The sequence below is a fragment of the Penicillium psychrofluorescens genome, assembly GCF_964197705.1.
Source record: "Penicillium psychrofluorescens genome assembly, chromosome: 1".
NCBI classification, from domain to species: domain Eukaryota; kingdom Fungi; phylum Ascomycota; class Eurotiomycetes; order Eurotiales; family Aspergillaceae; genus Penicillium; species Penicillium psychrofluorescens.
Window position 1 is genome coordinate 4,185,000 of NC_133439.1, and position 15,944 is coordinate 4,200,943.

General features: G+C 54.7%; 10 protein-coding genes and 1 non-coding gene across 11 annotated transcripts; 6 read left to right on the forward strand and 5 right to left on the reverse strand.

The window, feature by feature from the left end:
* Positions 1 to 239: 239 nt before the first annotated feature.
* Positions 240 to 2,171, forward strand: PFLUO_LOCUS1560 (uncharacterized protein; the record flags this gene model as incomplete). The annotated part of the gene is made up of 1 exon (XM_073778613.1): positions 240 to 2,171. The coding sequence occupies one exon, from the start codon at positions 240 to 242 to the stop codon at positions 2,169 to 2,171; it is 1,932 nt and encodes a 643-aa protein (XP_073635650.1).
* Positions 2,172 to 2,605: 434 nt separating this feature from the next.
* On the reverse strand, positions 2,606 to 2,677 carry PFLUO_LOCUS1561. The gene has a single exon. It is a non-coding gene; the product is annotated as a tRNA-Arg (tRNA).
* A 538-nt stretch (positions 2,678 to 3,215) lies between these two features.
* Positions 3,216 to 4,421, forward strand: PFLUO_LOCUS1562 (uncharacterized protein; the record flags this gene model as incomplete). Its single annotated transcript, XM_073778614.1, has 1 exon — positions 3,216 to 4,421. The coding sequence occupies one exon, from the start codon at positions 3,216 to 3,218 to the stop codon at positions 4,419 to 4,421; it is 1,206 nt and encodes a 401-aa protein (XP_073635651.1).
* Positions 4,422 to 4,637: 216 nt separating this feature from the next.
* PFLUO_LOCUS1563 (uncharacterized protein) lies at positions 4,638 to 5,915 on the forward strand (the record flags this gene model as incomplete). Its single annotated transcript, XM_073778615.1, has 1 exon — positions 4,638 to 5,915. One exon carries the CDS (start codon positions 4,638 to 4,640, stop codon positions 5,913 to 5,915), a length of 1,278 nt encoding a protein of 425 aa, XP_073635652.1.
* Positions 5,916 to 6,073: 158 nt separating this feature from the next.
* PFLUO_LOCUS1564 (Vacuolar protein sorting-associated protein 74) lies at positions 6,074 to 7,329 on the reverse strand (the record flags this gene model as incomplete). The annotated part of the gene is made up of 4 exons (XM_073778616.1): positions 6,074 to 6,124; positions 6,210 to 6,703; positions 6,762 to 7,008; positions 7,066 to 7,329. 4 exons carry the CDS (start codon positions 7,327 to 7,329, stop codon positions 6,074 to 6,076), a joined length of 1,056 nt encoding a protein of 351 aa, XP_073635653.1.
* Positions 7,330 to 7,824: 495 nt separating this feature from the next.
* On the reverse strand, positions 7,825 to 8,529 carry PFLUO_LOCUS1565 (Vacuolar protein sorting-associated protein 74; the record flags this gene model as incomplete). The annotated part of the gene is made up of 6 exons (XM_073778617.1): positions 7,825 to 7,832; positions 7,897 to 7,935; positions 7,989 to 8,037; positions 8,096 to 8,176; positions 8,235 to 8,252; positions 8,314 to 8,529. The coding sequence occupies 6 exons, from the start codon at positions 8,527 to 8,529 to the stop codon at positions 7,825 to 7,827; spliced, it is 411 nt and encodes a 136-aa protein (XP_073635654.1).
* Positions 8,530 to 8,761: 232 nt separating this feature from the next.
* Positions 8,762 to 9,544, forward strand: PFLUO_LOCUS1566 (ubiquinone oxidoreductase 23 kd subunit; the record flags this gene model as incomplete). Its single annotated transcript, XM_073778618.1, has 3 exons — positions 8,762 to 9,015; positions 9,089 to 9,354; positions 9,414 to 9,544. 3 exons carry the CDS (start codon positions 8,762 to 8,764, stop codon positions 9,542 to 9,544), a joined length of 651 nt encoding a protein of 216 aa, XP_073635655.1.
* A 391-nt stretch (positions 9,545 to 9,935) lies between these two features.
* Positions 9,936 to 11,538, reverse strand: PFLUO_LOCUS1567 (uncharacterized protein; the record flags this gene model as incomplete). The annotated part of the gene is made up of 3 exons (XM_073778619.1): positions 9,936 to 11,339; positions 11,394 to 11,477; positions 11,524 to 11,538. 3 exons carry the CDS (start codon positions 11,536 to 11,538, stop codon positions 9,936 to 9,938), a joined length of 1,503 nt encoding a protein of 500 aa, XP_073635656.1.
* A 433-nt stretch (positions 11,539 to 11,971) lies between these two features.
* Positions 11,972 to 12,460, reverse strand: PFLUO_LOCUS1568 (uncharacterized protein; the record flags this gene model as incomplete). Its single annotated transcript, XM_073778620.1, has 3 exons — positions 11,972 to 12,080; positions 12,127 to 12,336; positions 12,456 to 12,460. 3 exons carry the CDS (start codon positions 12,458 to 12,460, stop codon positions 11,972 to 11,974), a joined length of 324 nt encoding a protein of 107 aa, XP_073635657.1.
* A 1,015-nt stretch (positions 12,461 to 13,475) lies between these two features.
* PFLUO_LOCUS1569 (uncharacterized protein) lies at positions 13,476 to 14,150 on the forward strand (the record flags this gene model as incomplete). The annotated part of the gene is made up of 2 exons (XM_073778621.1): positions 13,476 to 13,768; positions 13,832 to 14,150. 2 exons carry the CDS (start codon positions 13,476 to 13,478, stop codon positions 14,148 to 14,150), a joined length of 612 nt encoding a protein of 203 aa, XP_073635658.1.
* A 479-nt stretch (positions 14,151 to 14,629) lies between these two features.
* On the forward strand, positions 14,630 to 15,795 carry PFLUO_LOCUS1570 (uncharacterized protein; the record flags this gene model as incomplete). The annotated part of the gene is made up of 3 exons (XM_073778623.1): positions 14,630 to 14,660; positions 14,713 to 14,910; positions 14,978 to 15,795. The coding sequence occupies 3 exons, from the start codon at positions 14,630 to 14,632 to the stop codon at positions 15,793 to 15,795; spliced, it is 1,047 nt and encodes a 348-aa protein (XP_073635659.1).
* Between the last annotated feature and the right edge of the window lie 149 nt (positions 15,796 to 15,944).

The window sequence follows — 15,944 nt, forward strand, 5'->3', positions numbered from 1 at the left end:
ACATTGGCGCATTTGATTCCCGTCTGTACATATTTTACCATACCCCTGTCACTATTAAATCATGACTTCGCTTTCATCGCCTTGTTTTGTATAGATCTCGGTCACGTGGGGATCTGACTCACCCACTAAGCGAACCACTGATAAGCCCAACTGCTATCTTTTCTACTATCTTCAAACACCCCGCCACTACTTCCTCCCTTGGTCTTTTTCCTCTCCGCTGTCAGTCTTGTTCAGTCACCATGGACCCAGCAAAGCCTACCGAGCTGCCCGAGCGGCCCAAGGAGGCCTCAGAAACCATCTCCAAAAGCAGACTGAAGAAGGAGCAGAAAGAGAGGGAAAAGGCAGCGAGGAAAGCGAACCCCAAGCCCAAGGAGAGCCAGCCCAAGCCCAAAAAGGCGGCCAACGAGACTCCTGCTCCCCGCGACCCGAATGCCATGTTCAAGATTGGCTTTTTGTCCGATGTCTACCAGGAGAAGCCCCTGTCGGAGACCGTCCCCAAGATTCGCACCCGGTTCCCGCCCGAGCCCAACGGATTCCTCCACATTGGCCACAGCAAGGCCATCGCGATCAACTTCGGCTTTGCGAAACACTACGGCGGCGAGTGTATCCTGCGCTTTGACGATACCAACCCTGAAGGCGAGGACGAGCGCTACTACAACGCCATCCGCGACATCGTGACCTGGCTAGGCTTCACGCCCGTGCGGGAGACGTGCGCCAGCGATAATTTCGACCGGCTCTATGAGCTCGCGGAGGATCTGATCAAGCGTGACGGAGCCTATGTGTGCCACTGCACCAAGGCCGAGATCAAAGCCCAGCGCGGCGAGGGCGAGGGTGGCCAGCGAGGCGGGGAGCGCTACGCCTGTAGCCACCGCTCGCGGCCGATCGACGAGTCTATCACGGAGTTTCGCGCGATGCGGGATGGGAAATACAAGGCGGGTGAGGCGGCGCTGCGCATGAAGCAGGATCTCGAGGATCCCAACCCCCAGATGTGGGATCTGTTCGCGTGGCGCATCATGGACAGTGAGGAGAAGCAGCACCACCGGACAGGAGGGAAATGGAAGGTCTATCCGACCTACGACTTTGCGCACTGTCTATGCGATAGCATCGAGGAGATCTCGCACTCACTGTGCACGACGGAGTTCGAGCTCTCCCGTGTCTCGTACGAGTGGCTCTGCGACAAGCTGGAGGTTTACCGACCTATGCAGCGCGAGTATGGTCGACTTAATATTACGGGCACTGTGCTCTCCAAGCGCAAGATTCTTCAGCTCGTCAAGGAGGGTCATGTTCGCGACTGGGATGACCCCCGTCTGTACACGCTCATCGCGCTCCGCCGTCGCGGTGTGCCTCCGGGCGCAATTCTAGCGTTCGTCAATGACCTCGGTGTCACCAAGGCCGTGATCAACGTCCAAATGGCCAAGTTCGACCAGATCGTGCGCCAGTACCTGGAGACCACCGTGCCACGGCTCATGGTCGTCCTGGAACCCCTCAAGGTGGTCATCGACGGCCTGCCCGACGACCACGTCGAGATGGTGGACGTTCCCTTCTCCAAGGAACCCTCCTTCGGCACACACAACGTCCCCTTCACAAAAACGGTGTACATCGAACGCTCCGACTTCCGTGAGGTCGACTCACCCGACTACTTCCGTCTTGCGCCTGGCAAGACCGTCGGTCTCTTGCGAGTGCCTTACCCCATCACCGCAACCTCCTTCGACAAGGACCCTGCCACGGGAACCGTCACCTGCGTATACGCAAAATACGAGAAACCCGAAGAAGGCGCTGCGCCCAAGAAGGGCAAGACGTTCATCCACTGGGTCGGCGAGTCCTCCGCGCATAACAGCCCGCTGCGCGCCGAGATCCGCATCTTCAACCCGCTCTTCAAGTCCGAGGATCCCTCCGCGCACCCGGGCGGCTTCCTGGCTGATATCAACCCGGGCTCCGAGCAGATCTACAAGGATGCTTGCATCGAGACCGGGTTCCGGGATATCTCTGCCTCGGCGCCTTGGCCGAAGGAGGAGAAAAATGCCGCGGCCGGTGATCTGGCAACAAACCAGCACTCGATCCGCTTTCAGGGTATGCGCGTTGCGTACTTTGCGGTTGATCGCGATTCGACGCCTGAGAAGATTGTCTTGAATCAGATCGTCTCTCTTAAGGATACCCAGGGCAAGACCTGAAAAATTTAGTCTAACGGATGGAATGGGGAGAGGACGGCATAGCATTTTGCATTTTATCTACTATTTTTTTTTTGTCATGTCTTGGGTTTGGACATTTTAGTAGGAGCAAAAACTAATTAGAAACATGGAAGGAGAATCTGCATTTCATCTCATCTACTCATAACTCTAGATACGAGCCGGAAAAGACGTGGAAGGCCCCACGAGGCACACCTGCAATGTCTCAGGCCTGCTGCCAAGTGTACCATTCTTCTCAGGAAGATGATAGGATGTCCACTTGATCTAGTCAACTGATAAACGCCACAACCTCCCTCAACCAGACCAGATCAAACGGAACTACAGCGCCATTTAGCCTTAAAAAAAAACTCCTCCTTCCGTTGTATGCAGAGTTTTGGGGACAAAAAAGAGCATTATGGCAGGCCATAATAGCATGTGTTCGACGGTGAAGGGACTCGAACCCTCAGCCTTTTCCTTAGGAGAGAAATGCTCTACCATTGAGCCACACCGCCGTCATTCTAGAGGGGAAATGGAGCTCAGGCGATTCTTAGACTTAACAGTAATTTACTGTTAGGGAATATTATAGATGGCTTCACGCGGGGTAGACTGGGAACTTTAGGATAGTGTTGGCTGATGTATATTATGGCGATAGTGGTAGAATAGTGGTAGGATGTCAGTTATCAGTTGCCACCCATCCACTGACTGGCTGACTGACCGGCCCGCTGTCAACTGATGAGATGCAGATGCCACAGCCACGATCTGACAGGGAATAGATACGCATGACGCACAAGCTGACAGGGTGCAGGCTCTATACGAACACCAACGACACAGCCATGATGGTGTTTCAACAAGAGTGAATGGTCCGAAGTACGTAGTAGGAACCCTAACCGAAACCAACCAACTGACGAACGGAGCTAGCTATATGATCAGCGTCGCTCCCGCCCCTGACTGACGAACTAGTCTTACATGTGGGCTACTTACTTCCGGTCCCTCGGAGCTATTATGCATTTTTCTTTTTGACCACTTCCATTAACAGACTTGGTACAAACCATGGCCACCCCGACCGAAATCTCAACCGAGCAACCCCCGACCCAAGGAGAGGATGCCGAATCCACCACGCCAACCTCGCCGCCCCCGCTAGAACGGCGGGGCTCGGGCTTCCTCAACTTCTTCACCTCCATCCTCGGCGCGAAAAACCCGCTCGCGCAGCCGGCAGATGCCACCAAGAACTCTGTCTGGCTATTCGACAACACCGCATACCAGAACGGCGACGACGGACAATGGCAGGCCGAGGTGGTCGCCTGCATCTTCGAGAAAGAAGGCCGAGACGATGTGGGCAAGTTCGTTGCGAACATCGCAGACCAGGTCGGGATTGATGGCGAAGTGGGCGGCAACACTGTAGCCCGGAAACGCATCGAGGAACGTGTCCGGCCGTTTCTTGACCCCGTGTCCCCGACCAAGACCCTGACACTGCTTGAATCGGAGCAGACCCATGCGCTTGGTCCCTCCGATAGCAATGGGATTATCAGCCAGACGGTCAACATGGCCAGCGAGGGCATGTCAGACGGCATAAGCGTGCAGCCGCAGGTCCAGGGGTTTAGCCTGGCGATGCCGACGAACACGCTCTTCGCCGCGCCAGAAGGCTGGCTCGTGATTTCCGACATCGACGACACGATCAAAATCACGCAGACATCCGAGTCAACGGGGATCCTGCGCACGACCTTCGTCGACGACCCCCAGCCCACGCCGGGCATGCCGGAATTCTACAAACACGTCCACGCCGAGCTCAACCCGACCTGGTTCTACCTCAGCGCATCCCCCTACAACCTATACCCGTTCCTGCATGGCTTCCTGCACAGCACGTACTGTCCAGGCACGCTGGTGCTGCGCGACTACTCCTGGCTAGACCTCAGCGGGCTGATCAAGTCATTCACGGAGAAGACGCTCGAGTACAAGGTTGATCGCATGGAGAAGATCCGGCGCTGGTTCCCGCGCCGCAGAGTGCTGTGTATTGGCGATTCCACGCAGAAGGATCCTGAGGCGTATGGGGATATGTATCGGAAGTATCCAGACTGGGTGCACGCTATTATTATTCGCAAGGTGACTTATGTGCAAGGGATGGAGGAGAAGAATAAGGACGAGAGGTTTGAGGCGGCGTTCAAGGATGTTCCGAGGCACATGTGGACGGTGTTTGAGGATCCGGAGAAGTTGTATGGGTTTGTGGACGGGTTGGGTATGGAGGATCAGGTTTTGTAGTCGATCTTTTGTTATTATATTCCAGACAGAAGGGGGGCATTTATTTATTGGGGCTATACTTGCCCGGCCGTGGTGTATAGTTCTATTGAGGCAATGCTGAGGTAATCGCCAACGTCAGTGTTATGCCATTTCGGGGACGTTTATATACTTCGCTTTATAGCATATAGATAATTGAGAAGTACCAGGCAAGTAATCACTAGAGCATCTGCATTCAAAATGAAACCAGCCAAGCCCGCATCGGCAACAATGAACGAACAAACGTTCGTTCCGAGCTCCATGCGCGCCCTGTACTACACCCTCCACCTCCCAACACCGGAAACGGCCACCGAGGAGTCCGGTAAAGCCCTCCTCCCCGGCCCAGACGGCTTAATCCTGGACACGGGGTTCCCAACGCCCCAACCAGCAGCACACGAGTACCTGTTGAAGGTTCAAACGGCGGCATTCTGCCACGACGAGCAGCGGCTCGCTCGAACGCTTAATCCCACCAAGACCACGCCACAAATCCCGCTGCATTCCCTGTGCGGAACTGTAATTAGCACGCCCACTGCAGACCACGAGCGGCAGTCCGGTCCGCGGTTCAAGATCGGCGACATCGTCTTCGGCCTGATCAGTCACTTCCGCGACGGCGGCGCGGCGGACTATACGCTCGCCACCGAGGACGAGCTGGCCTTTAAGCCCGGGAATATCAGTGCCTCTGAAGCAGCTTCTGTGGCATTGCCGGCGCTCACGGCATGGCACGCTCTTTTCCGGTATGCGGGACTGGATCCCGATGCCACAGCGAATGGGATCAGCCGTGATAAGAATGGGAATAGTAACCACGGCAATAGAGATGGGAAGAAATGGAATGGCAACGGATACGGCCTTTTCAGGAAAGGTAGTGGCAATGGCAATGGTAACGGGCATGGTAAGAAAGTGCCGCCGCTGCGGGTGCTGGTCACCAACGCGCGGGATTGCGAAGTCGGCCGGATAACGGTGCAGCTACTGCGGGCGGACAAGCTATTCCCCGTGCGGCCATGGATCTGCGTCAGCTGCACAGCGACAGAGGCGGACATCATGCGGCGCGAGTGGGATGTCGACGAGGTGCTGGTGATCCCGCACCTGCCTACGCGCGACGAGTGCGATCTGGCGGGGACATTCCGCCAGCGACGCTGGGAGCCCGTTGATGTTGTGCTGGATTGTGAAGGCGGCGAAGTGTACCGGCAGGCGCACGAGGCGGGCGTGGTGCGAAACTATGGCGCTGTCTTGACGGCGGTGGACTCGCGGCCCGCGCAGCAGGCTGCGTCTCCGGATCGGGGGCTGCATAGTAAGCTTGTGGCTGTTGCTCCGGATGGCGCGTCGATGATGCGCATTGGAGGGTTGGTCGAGGCAGGGAAAGTGCTTGGTGTGCCGGAGACGGTGGTGGATTTGATCAATTCCGCGGACTTGTTGGCGTCTGGGGCGGCGGCCACGGCGGGCAGTCGACGGGGAGGCATGGTGGTGGTGCGCGTCAATTGAGGATTTTGATACGGAAAAGGAAAGAAAAGAAGAAAAGACCCGTGACATTTTGACCTTATAAGAAAAGAGTCCGCCCGCTTGACAACAGAAACTACATGAGCGAACAGGAAGAAGTGAAGAAAATGAAAAAAAAAAAGAGTACTACGGTACACCCCGGTTCAAAGTAACGAATCGAGTCTGGTGAAAACGCTCAAGCATGCCGCAACAATCTGAACAATAATTAGTAAATGATCCTTTTTCTCTCTCTTCCTCTCTCTCTCTGTGTGTCTTAAGATAGAGACGGGGGAAACGTACCTCCATCTGGAGCTCTCTATCCTTGTTCCGGTTGATCTCCTCATTGATCATCGAGGCCAGGTTCGCCCCGATAGACTGCGAGCCGCCTGCCCGTCGCCCAAATGGCCATTGCGAGTACTCGGCTAGCAGTTCATCCACTTGAGCAAAGGCTCGCTCGCGCGCCTCATGGCTCATTGTCACTAACGCATTCTCCAGCACGTTGGCCGCATACGCCGCACAAACCATGCTCACCGTGCGCAGGTATCGGTACTCAGAATCCTCGGGGAGCCAGGTGGTGGGAGGGATGATGACGGTACGGTTGCTGCAGATGTTGCGGACACGGCGGTGGATGTCGTCCTTGGCGCCGCCGTCGGCCACGGGGTGGGTGGCCATGTCGAAGAGGAGGAAGTTGCGTTTTTCGGTGCGCAGGATGCCCTTGTCGACGAGACCTTTGGCCAAGCGCTCGCGCACCTGCTTGAGTTGATACCCGATTTTCATGAGATTCCATGTTTCCCCTGCCAAGAAAGAAAGGGTCAGTTTGGGCCTCGAGACCAGACATGTAAAATCATTTACCGCTCAATAGATCGATCCACGTATTCACGCTCATCTTCTCGCTAGACTTCATCATCTTCAGCGTCTCGTCCAGCAAGACCTCGCCCGTCAATGTGTCGTCGATGACCTCGATCACGCGGTCGGCCAGGGGGAAGCGGCGCCGCGACGAGTCCTTTTGCATGCTTATCCGACCGCGGAGGGCCAGCTCGACGACAATGCACCCTCGCAGGGCATAGGAGATGTTTTCGTTCCAGAATGAGAGGTATCCCTGTTATTGCGCCATTAGACCACCCGCCGGGTTCGAACACAAGCCGCCATCACGCACCTGTTTATCCTTCAGCCCCAGCAGCAGCACCTCCTCCATGAGAGTTAGTTTTGGTTGCTTGCTCCGCTCGGCAGTTTCGCTGAGGTCGCGCGGGTCGAATGCGATCTTGTGGCCATTCTCCGTGTTGGTGAAGGATGTTTCGGGGCCTCGATTGTCCATTGCAGAGCCGTTCCGCGAGACCGGCGACGACACGCGGCTCTCATCTTGCTCTTCGCCAGCGCGGCCACCGCCTCGTCGGCGAGTCAAGCCCCCGGCTGCGGACATTTAAAGGTGGTTGTGAGCTAGCCGAAAAGTGTGTTGGGTTGGGTTTGGTTGGGGGGGAGGAAGATCAGAAGTTGCGGAAGTGGGACTTTTTCGGTGTCAGGGGCGGGAAGATCCAAAGGCCGCGTGCCCGACCGAGGGAATATGGTGATAGTCAACCGACTGACTGTAATGGGTAGGTAGATAGGTGGAAAGTATGGTTGGGGTGGGATACAAGGGCGTGAGTGGAAAGACTGAAAGAAATGTTGCAGTTGGCACGCCGGGTCCGCTTCGGGATTGTTAGGTGGTCTTAGGTTCAGCGCGGAGCCCGATCCGATATGAACGACGACCATCAGAGGGATTCACGACACAATTTATAGAGGGAAAAAACTACAGGTTTAGAGTAGAAAGCATTTCAGGGATTGATATACACGATAGAGAAAGGACCAAAAAAACCACATGGATTCCGAATACATTCAGACCGTTCTATTCGATCCTCCCAACCCGGCATCTAGTGAATTAGTGGGCTAGAGACCAATTAGCAACGGAGAGTCAAAGAGGGCGAAGGGACGAGACGGGGGAGAAACATACCGTCGGGCTGGGCAAGGATGTACTCGACGGCCTTGTCCACTGTTATGAGGTCAGCGTTGTCTTTTCCTGTCTTGCAAGACTGTTGCACATACCGCTGAGGATCTGATCGGCCTCCTTGTCGGGGATCTCAATGCTGAATTCCTGCTGCGGTGTCAGATATACCGCCATTGCTTTCTCCGAGGGAAACAGCCACACATACCTCCTCAATGGCCATCACCACCTCGACGGTATCCAGACTGTCCAGTCCAAGGTCGTTCGAGAAGTGCGAGGCGCCGTTGATCTACCGGGCATTAGTTGGTATTCGGTTCGGGTCAAGCCGAGAGCAATCCATCACTGACCTTGCTGGCATCGGTGACCTGTATCAACACTCTCATTAGCACGGACTTCACAATTGTATCACAACGCGCCATCACGCACCTTGTCAAAGTTCTTCAGCAGGTTCACTATCCGACCCTCGACCTCTTTCTGGTCCAGACCCGCGGGAGCAGAGTAGAAGCGGATGGCCTGGGAGACAGCACAGGGCTGGAATTGCGCACGCGCGACGACGGGCGAGCTGCGGAGGAAGGGGGTGGATGGGCGGATAGCACGAGGCACCGAGGCCCGCAGGGAGCGCACAATGGCAGAGCGGAACATGATGATGGGAGGGGGGGATGTGGAAGAGGTGAGGAGAGTTAGAAAATCAGTAACAAAGGAGATCAAGTCACAGTCGGTGGTGCTCGGGAAGCAAAATCCTGTTACAGCCAATCAGCACCCAACTCTTCCGAATGACCTGCTTACTCACGGCCAACACCTCTTCCACTCCTTCCACTCCTCCAAGCACACATCCTCAAACCACCTTCTCCAGATCCCCCCCTTGTCGCCCATCATGGCCTCCATGTCGGTCTCCCGGCTGGTTGCTGTCCGCCGTACCCCGTTCATCATCTCCTCATCTCCGTTTTCCACCTCGGCCGCCCGCGCCGCCACGCCTGCTGGCCCTCCCCCATCGGGCTTCCGTCTGCCCCCGCCCAAGCGATGGGACCAAAGTGGCGAGTCGTCCCTCGACAAGGCCAGCAAGTACTTCCTGATGGCCGAGATCTTCCGCGGCATGTACGTCGTGCTGGAGCAGTTCTTCCGCCCGCCGTAAGTCGTCGACCCTGGACCGAAAGTGCGAAATTTACGAGCCCACCATTCTCACCATATCAATTCAATTCAGGTACACCATCTTCTATCCCTTCGAAAAGGGCCCCATCTCCCCCCGCTTCCGTGGTGAACACGCCCTGCGCCGCTACCCCACCGGCGAGGAGCGATGCATCGCCTGCAAGCTCTGCGAGGCCATCTGCCCGGCCCAGGCGATCACCATTGAGGCTGAGGAGCGCGAGGATGGAAGTCGCCGCACCACCCGTTATGATATTGACATGACCAAATGCATCTACTGCGGTTTCTGCCAGGAGAGCTGCCCCGTGGACGCCATTGTCGAGAGTGAGTGTTCTGCCCCCGGGAATATAAGACAAAGAGGACATCAACTAACTGTTTCCCAGCCTCCAATGCCGAATACGCTACCGAGACCCGTGAGGAACTGCTGTACAACAAGGAGAAGCTGCTGGCCAACGGTGACAAGTGGGAGCCCGAGATCGCGGCTGCTGCTCGTGCCGATGCTCCCTACCGATAAATCACTGGCCTTGGTGGCTACACACTCTGCCAAAAGAACAATATTCCCCCCAAACACCCATCCTGTATATAAAGTGCCCCCCCGTCTGTCTCCTGTACCTGATCTCGAAAGAATTTTCTGTTCGAGTCTTCCGTTATCGTTTCTTTTTCCTATGTCCCGGACTAGCACCTTACAAGGTTACAATCAAGAAAAAATCTGATACATTCCTACTGTCGAAAAATAATCATATTTGAAAACATAATCATATTCACAGAAGAACCAAATCGCTACCTATGCATGATAGAAATATGATGCCGTCGAAACAGCGCAATATAAAACACCAGACACCAAGAACGGATATCTTCGTCTCGTCTCAATCGAAAATCACTTTTTTTTTCTTCGGTTCACTTCCTCATTTCTTCTTCCCACCCGTCTTGGCCTTGAAACTGCCCTCAAACCCAGGTCTGGCCTTCTTCTTGCCTCCACCAGCAGCCTTCTTCCCCTTACTGCCCTTGTTGCCCTTCTCCTCTCGCCGCTTGCGCAGGTTATCTTCACGCTTGGTTTGCTTGTGGTCCTTGGCCCGGGCAACGGTGTCAATCCGCTCCCTCCACTCACGCTCGGACTTCTTCTTCGCGGACTCCTTGCGCTTGAGCGCCTTCTTTAGCAGAGAAGTGTCGTCACGGACACGCTCGCCGTGTGCACGTTTCTTCGCGTTCAACCAGCGGTCCTTCTCTTCGATATCGGCGCGCTTCTCCGGGTCCATCTCGGCCAGACGGGCCTTCTTCGCTTCGGCGACCTTGAGTTGCCCGGCGGCGTCCTTGGCACCGCGCTGTGTGGGCTTGTCGCTCACGCCAGACAATGACGAGTCGGCAAGCTGGCCATCTGTGAAAACAACACGGCCAAAGGAGAAATTGTTGGACGCTGACCCCACGGAATCAACGGGCGAGCGAGGAGAAGCAAGCAGCGACCCTGAGCCGCCAGGCGAAAACCTCCGTGCCATGGCTTCGTCATTCTTGAGCTGTTCCTCCTCCTTGGCCTTTTGCCGCAGCTCCTTCTTGTGTGTTTTGCGCTGTTCGGCTTTCTGTCGCCGGGCCTCGATGAGCTCTTGGCGGTTGCGGGCCGGCTTGCCGTTCAACCCATCTGCGTGCCGCTTGGCTCGTAGTTCGTCCAGACGCTTTTGGAGACGCTGCTTCAGTTCTTCTGGGGTAGGTTTGAGAGGTTTTGACTCGGAGTTGGTGGGGGGGACAATGGATGAGATGGACGAGCTGCCGGATTGGGGGTTGGAGGCATCGGGGGAGTTGGGCGTAGAGGAGGCCGATGAGGGCTGGTCCATTTGGAAAGAGAACCCCTCCTCGGCAGCAACATCTTCACCATCTTCATCGTCATCTTCAGCCTCGGAGGCTTCCTCTGGTTTGGCGGGTGCAGGCTTTTCAGCCTGCTGATTTTGCTTTTCCTTCTTGGCCGTCTCCTTGGCCTTCTTCTTTTCCTTCTGAGTAGCCTTTTTCTGAGCCTTTTTCTCCTCTCTCTCATTTTTCCTGGCCTCTGCATCTGCGGCTGACTTAGCCGCCGCCGCAGGATCTTCCGCCTGCTTCTGCTTCTTGGGCTTTGCGTTGCCACGGTTCAATCCTTCCTTGGGCGCTTCCGAGCCAAGCTCTCCGTCCGAGGAATCAGAGTCTCGTGCACCAGCCTCTCGCTTGCGCTTGCGTGCGTTCTCGTCCATGACATCTTTGGCCGTTTTGGCGGACTCGGGGTCGAGTTTTGCACGCTTGGCTTCGCGGGCTTGTTCCTTGGTCTGCTTCTTGCGCTTCCATTGATCCTGAAGAAATACTTGGTAAGAACCAGATTGGCTAGCAAAAGAGGGGAGACATACATTATTGTCCTCGCCGTAGTAGTATTTGGCGGGGATTAAAGACAGCAGGCCGTCGAAGGCCTGTGCGTGGCTTCGCAGCCGTTCCTGGGGATGTCAGTCTAGTTGATCACAGGAGGAATGGTGTACATACTTCGATGTCGTCCATCTTTCCTACAGTGTAAAGGACAAGCGTGGCTGGCGAACGGGAATCTCGAAAATTTTGGGGGATGAGGAAAAGCCTCCGCTCGGCTCCCTCACCGCCAAACATTTTTTCCTGCTTACATACTCAACTAAGTATAAGTTCAGTTTTAGATGAGAATGATCAGTGAAAAATTGGTCAGTTGGCTAGGAATAGATTAGTAGCGAAACAATCACTTGTCTCACTAGTATAATTCTTACACAGTCAACTCGGTTCGAACCTACTGGCAGATGTTTATATAGTATCCTGCCCACAGCAGCAATTACGTATGCTTCCAAGTGATAGCGACCAGGGTAAAATTGAAATGAATAACTTCTGTGAGCAATGCTTCTCAGATACAAGATGAATGACTCTGAAATAACTCAATTTTCCACAATGCCATATACTATCCACCATCTCATCAACCCTGCACCACAAGTCCTGCCGCCACATCCAACCCAGGACACTCCTCATCCCGAACATCCGTGATATTGTTATAGGGATAAGGAGTCGTCCAGATAAGGTCGAATCTACTAGTTGTCAGAAACATAATGCAAAGAAAGGCAAATCGCTGACCGATTCGACGGATACTCCAGCAGCTCCAGAACACCCAACAACATCTCAATCTCACGCATTCGTCCATGCCGCCAGCAAATCAACATATTTCCGGGGCCCTCATAAGACAGAACCGTCTCCGCGACACATTCGACATCGTTCCGGGAACAGGAAGTGTCGATATCAAGACCGAGATCGAGTGCGAGCGGGAGGACGGTGTCATAGGAACGTCTGTGTGCGCCATCTTCCCCCGAAAAAGTAGTTAGTTAATTCGGTATGACCAATTGGTAGTTACTTGACTATTGTGTTATGTATTTCCCGGTTAATGCGAAAACTCCTTGTAAGCTTACTCCATTTCACCCTCGGCGCCATGATATGTCCAATCTCATAGCCCGACTCGGGACCAAAAACATGACGCAGACACTCCGCGCGGCGGATGCCGTCTGGGCTGAGGCCATGGTCTGTCGGATCGGCTGGTTTCTCGCCGTGTCGGATGAGATAGACGGTGGAGCGGGCGCGGGCGTGAGCGAGGCCGAAGTAGAGAAGTAATATTAACCACCACATTTCCTAGTCTAGTCCAACAACTTATAGTTATCGTGAGAGGTAAGTCCAATCTCTTTTTCGCCATGACTGGGCTTATCTTAATATCTATATATATTCCTTCTAGGGGCTCTGTTACTCTTGCCGGTCTGCATTGCAGGGAACCACTAGCCAGTGGGTCTGGCGGGTAGGGTAGCACGATGGGATCTCCGATCGGCGTGATCGGGTCAGATGCATTTGTAGTGTCTAGTTTAGTTGGTCTGGGTGACAATCATTAAATATTGATCGGGTGAGTTGGTCATCGTCTGGTTGGTGTTAGGGCATAGTGGGTTATAGATGGGACCCCTGTAACTAGTGGACAATTTTTCGCTTGTCGATAATAACATTCCTGTAATAGGCAGCCGAATAATAATCGTCGGCAAATGGTTCATAATTGCAGTGCCCAGGCCGGAGTACGTACGTCTCGACGGTAGTTAGCGCCGATGGGTAGCCGTGAGATCCGGAACCGACAACAATGGAAGAACTCGTTTCGGCAAATCGGACGAACGTAGGATTGTCCTCCTCGCATTGCCACACAGTGTGGCGGTGTTCGAGGTACGTGCTGTACTAGGTAATCTGTGCGATTTTATGCATTATTAGTTACCGCTACTAAGAATAATCACTCATCGCTTCAAGTGTGGCTCAGTCGAGCTGCGCCTTCGTGGGCATGTGGGGGGTCAGCCCTGTGACTGTACATTTATAAACACTCGCACCTGCCCCTCCTCTTCTTTTCTCTTCATCATCTTCATCTTCATCATCTAACTTCATCCCCATCATCCACTCCACCCACCATGTCTGATCCCTACAACCAGTACAACCAAGGCTACGGCCAGGGCTACCCTCCCCAGCAGGGTTATGGTCAGCAGGGCTATGGTCAGCAAGGCTATGGTCAGCAGCAGCCCCAGTACGGCCAACCCGGCTACGACCAGCAGCAGCAGCAGTATGGTGGCTATTCTCAGCAGCCCCAACAGCAGCAGTACGGGGGCTACAACCAGGGCTACGAGCAACAGTCCCAGCACGGCCAGTCCCAGCAGCAGTACGGCGAGCAGCAGCAGTATGGCCAGCAAGACTCCTACCGTCAGGGGTGAGTTTGAGATTCCCTAATCATTTCCCTTCTACCACATCCACATACTAACCCCCCCTCCAGTGGCTATGAACAGCAGCAGGGCGCTCCGGGCGAAGCCCAAGACGGCGAGCGCGGCCTGGCTGGAGCCCTAGCCGGAGGTGCCGGCGGCGCTTTCGCCGGACACAAGGCCGGCCACGGTTTCCTCGGAACAATCGGCGGCGCCATCATTGGCAGCATTGCCGAAGACGCTATCAAGAAGCACAAGAGCCGCGAGGAAATGAACGCTGGCACTCCCCAGGGAGGTCCCTACGGTGGTCCTCCTCCCCCCGGCTATGGTTCTCCGTCCTCGCAGGGCGGCTCCATGATGGATAACCTGGGCGGCTTCTTCAACAAGAGATAGACGCTTCTCGCATGATGAATCTGTGACGCTGATGAATTCCCATGCCTGTTCTTGTCTCTGTCTCTGTCGGATTGCGTGACGTTTACGCCGGTGTTGGCTTTTTTTTTCTTTCTTCCTTTTTCCTTCCTTTCTTTTTTTAATTCATGCCAGCGAGGCTTTTGAATGATGATGCATTGGTATTATTAGTTTACTTTTATCCTCATACCGGTCTTGCAATGCGATTGCCTCTGCTTCGATGATTCCAGTCCGATGGACTTTTCAATTTTACAATCCAATAGTAGCAGTGTATTCAACTATTCGACTATATGATCCAAATCATCTCCTTTGTTGACAAGTAGTTCCCTCGCTAGATCAGCCATAAATAATGCCGCGCCATGGAACCATTCCTGCCTCAGGCACACAGGCACCACTGCCAAGGCCGACCGCCAAAAGTTCGTCCTTCCCTTCTCCATCATCCATCCAACCATCCCCAGCCAGCCATGATTGTACGGCAATTAGCAGCACGGCAAGGTATGTTCCTCCGTTCCATTGAGATCCTCAGAAAGCAACTAATCTCTTCCAGGCCGCCAATTCCTGGCCCTGCGCCGGACTCCGGTCGCCAGTCGCTTTTTCTCTTCCGAGATACCAACACCACCACCGATGGAGCCAGTAGTAGATACCCCGTTACCCGAGGCCGAGCCGGAAAAGATTATCGAGGAAATTGTCCCGGTGGCACCGGCAGAACCGGGCCAAGCGAGTTGGAAGAAGGAGGCGACGCACCGTCAGTCCTACCCCGAGACCGTCTGTCTCATAAATTCCAGGCCACTGACATTATTCGCCCCAAATAGGACACCGCTTCAATAGAATGGGAACCTCCATGAAAGTAGCCTACAACCCAGACTCCCTCCTCCAGAACCCGCCCAAACCCTCAGACATCACGCTCGAGCTCCTCCTCGCCTCCCAGACACATCTCGGCCACTCGACCTCGCGCTGGAACCCGCAGAACTCGCGGTACATCTTCGGTATCCGTGAAGGCGTGCACATCATCTCGCTGGACGTGACAGCCGCGTACCTGCGGCGCGCAGCAAAGGTTGTCGAAGAAGTCGCCGCGCGCGGCGGGCTGATTCTGTTCGCTGGCACGCGCAAGGGCCAGAAGCAGTCCGTCGTCCGGGCTGCCGAGTTGGCGAGGGGATATCATCTTTTTGAAAGGTGGATTCCGGGCAGTCTTACAAACGGTCAGCAGATTCTGGGACACTGTGAGACGAAGGTGGTTAATGCGCTCGACGAGGAGTTGCCTGACTTTAAGGCGGATCTTGCGGATCGGCCGCCTCTCAAGCCTGATCTGGTGGTTTGTCTCAATCCGCTGGAGAACGTGGTGCTTCTCCATGAGTGCGGTCTCAATAATGTCCCGACGATTGGCATCATCGACACCGACGCGGATCCCACGCGCGTGACGTACCCCATCCCATCTAATGATGACAGTCTGCGCGCAACGACCTTGATCGCGGGTATTTTGGGACGGGCTGGTGAGGCGGGTCAGGAGCGACGGATGGCGATGGCCAAGGAGGGCAAGACCACCTACGAGCCGATCACGGCTCAGGCTCTGCGTCTTGATCCGTTCACGGGCACTGCGCCTGGAAGTGAACAGGCGAAGAAGCAGAACTAGTAGGGATTGTACAGATAGGTGATTTATGTGGTTCTGGGTGTTTTATCATATCATATCATACCTTTTTGTGTATTAACAGTTTCCTTTCCTTCTCAGCAAACCCTAAGCCCATAAATTCAATATGTTTCTGCACTTTGGCCTCTATCTTC